This window comes from Oratosquilla oratoria, chromosome 24 (assembly GCF_046742065.1).
Source record: "Oratosquilla oratoria isolate Oo_2021 chromosome 24, ASM4674206v1, whole genome shotgun sequence".
In the NCBI taxonomy this organism is placed as follows: domain Eukaryota; kingdom Metazoa; phylum Arthropoda; class Malacostraca; order Stomatopoda; family Squillidae; genus Oratosquilla; species Oratosquilla oratoria.
The window spans coordinates 58,898,724-58,901,223 of record NC_134800.1 but is presented as its reverse complement, the minus strand read 5'-3'; the positions used below and the strand labels follow the sequence as shown (position 1 = coordinate 58,901,223).

The 2,500-nt window shown below is 51.8% G+C and overlaps 2 protein-coding genes across 2 annotated transcripts in view; both read right to left on the bottom strand.

Annotated features, from left to right (window-relative positions):
- Nucleotides 1-2,019, bottom strand: part of LOC143038361 (uncharacterized) — a 14,664-nt gene extending 12,645 nt beyond the window's left edge. Inside the window, exons 1-2 of the mRNA XM_076207395.1 lie at nt 1,933-2,019; nt 396-1,611 (exon numbers count right to left, since the gene is read on the bottom strand). Of these exons, the coding sequence (XP_076063510.1) occupies nt 396-1,611; nt 1,933-2,019 (1,303 nt within the window). The remainder of the gene's footprint in view (nt 1-395; nt 1,612-1,932) is intronic.
- The window catches only part of LOC143038681 (crustacean calcium-binding protein 23-like), a 69,192-nt gene that overhangs the window by 58,601 nt on the left and 8,091 nt on the right, over nt 1-2,500 (bottom strand). The window lies entirely within an intron of this gene.

Genomic DNA, 2,500 nt, shown 5'->3' with positions numbered 1-2,500 from the left:
TTGCTTGACTCCACTCTTGATGTCAAAGGGGTTGGACATGTTGCCTTCATACTGGATCGTTGCCTTCATGTCATTGTGAAAGGATCTAATGAGACTGTGGAGTTTTGGAGGGCAACCGATCTTTGGAAGGATGTCGAACAGCCCTTCCCTGCTGACCAGGTCAAAGGCCTTAGTCAGATCTATAAAGGCTATGTAGAGGGGCTTGCGTTGTTCCCTGCATTTCTCCTGAAGTTGACGAAGGGAGAATATCATGTCCACTGTGGACCGTTCTGCTCGGAAGCCACACTGAGACTCAGGGTAGACGCGCCCAGCGAGTTTCTGGAGACGCACAAGCACGACGCGGGCGTAGAGTTTCCCAACAATACTCAAGAGCGAGAGGCCTCTGTAGTTGTTACAATCACTCCTTTCACCCTTATTCTTGTAGAGGGTGACAATCTTGGCATCTCTCATGTCTTGCGGCACGGCTCCCTCTTTCCAACACTGGCATAGGACGTCATGGAGGGGCTGCAGTAGAGTGTTTTTACAGCACTTGAGGAGATCAGGGGGAATACCATCATTGCCAGGTGCTTTGCCGCTTGCTAGGCTGTCGATTGCTTTGCAGAGTTCCGCAATGGTTGGTTCAGCATCTAGTTCTTCCATGATAGCCAGGGGCTCAATGGCATCCAGGGCTGAGGGGGCAACGGTGTTCTCTCTGGAGTAGAGCTCAGAGTAGTGCTCCACCCATCTGTCCATCTGCTTGCCCTTGTCGGTGATCACTTCCCCACTGGTAGTCTTGAGGGGGTCTGTTTTGCTCTGTGGTGGGCCTAGAGCTGACTTGATGCCTTCATGCATTCCTCTGATGTTACCCGAAACAGCTGCAAACTGGATGGAATCGCTGAGCTGTTGCCAGTATTCATTTGCACAACGTCTTGCAGTTTGTTGCACTTTGCTTCTTACTGCTCTGAGTGCTTGCAAGGTTTTCTCGTTGGGAGAGCGCTTGTATTCAGCAAGGGCAGCACGCTTTGCATCAATAACAGGGGACATCTCACTGAACTTAGCGTCAAACCAGTCGTTGTTCTTGGAGGTTTTCTTCCCAAAGGTTGCAAGGGCTGTTTTCTGAATGGTATCGCGGAGGTGGTTCCACTTCTCAGCTGCAGAGCAGTGCTGGTGTTCGACGGACAGAGCTTTTTGAAGGGACTTGGCAAACTCTTCGACTTTCTCAGGGAGATGCATACCCATGGTGTTCATGCGAGGTTTGCCTTTCTGCTTGGACTTGTGAAATTTCTTAGGTTGTAACCTGATCTTGCAGCAGACGAGAGAGTGGTCGGTGTCGCAGTCTGCGCTGTGGTAAGTGCGGGTAATCTGCACGAGCTTGATATTGCTACGACGGATCAGGATCAAGTCCAGCTGATGCCAGTGCTTTGAGCGAGGGTGACACCATGACACCCTGTGTTGAGGCTTGGTCTGGAAAAAGGAGTTGGTCACGCAGAGACTGTTGTAGGAGCAAAACTCCAGCAGGCGCTGCCCGTTGTCGTTGATCTTGTCAATTCCAAAATGTCCAAGACAGGAAGGCCAGGAGTCATGGTCGGCACCCACTCGAACGTTGAAGTCTCCCAGGATGATGACATGTTCCTTGGGGGGTATGTTCTTCACGATGTTGTTGATGTTGATGTAAAACTCGTCCTTTGCTTCTGCTGTGGATGTCAGAGTGGGAGCGTAGGCGCTGACGAGAGTGACAGGACCTTCGGAGGTGTGGAGGCGGAGTGTCATCAGGCGTTCAGATCCCTTGTCTCCTGGTTCGACCATACTCAGCAAAGTGTTCCTGACAGCGAATCCAACTCCATGCTCACTTCGATCCTCTGCACTCTTCCCATGCCAGAAGAAAGTGAATTCCTTCTCCTTGAGGGTTCCGCTGTCGGCAAGGCGAGTCTCTTGTAAAGCTGCTATGTCTACCTGTAGTCTCAGCAGCTCGCTGCTGATGACAGCTGTTTTTCTCGCATCACTGATGCCTTGAAGGTCTTCGGACAGTCCGGGTGTCATCGTTCGGACGTTCCAGCTTCCAAATTTTAGGACTGGGCACCTGTTCTTTGAGCTTCTTGAGTTCTTGCCTGGTGCAGGTTTTGCAGCCTGCTTGTCGGTTTGATCCTAATCCCCAAGCACCCAATGAGGAAGGCAGGCTGTGGCGGGACAACACCTTATTGACTGAGGGCTGCCTAGCTATAGGCGGGCGGTAGCTGTCCAGTAAGATCCGAGGATCTTTCCCACCGTCGGAAGCAGCCCATGGCGCCACATTCTACGCCAATCGAACATTGTGACTTATCACCGGTAACTGCTGCTTCCCGTGTTGGTTCAACGCTGTGAGGCGAAGCTGGAGTGACCTCTCCAGGGCGCAAGCCTGGGCAGAAGATTATGGAAGATAAGCAGTTGCCCATGTAACAGATCCCCCCTCTCCACACTGAAGATGGTTCCAAAGGAACAGCAAGAACTGGTACATTTTGGGCACCAACAGTGTCGCAGGAGT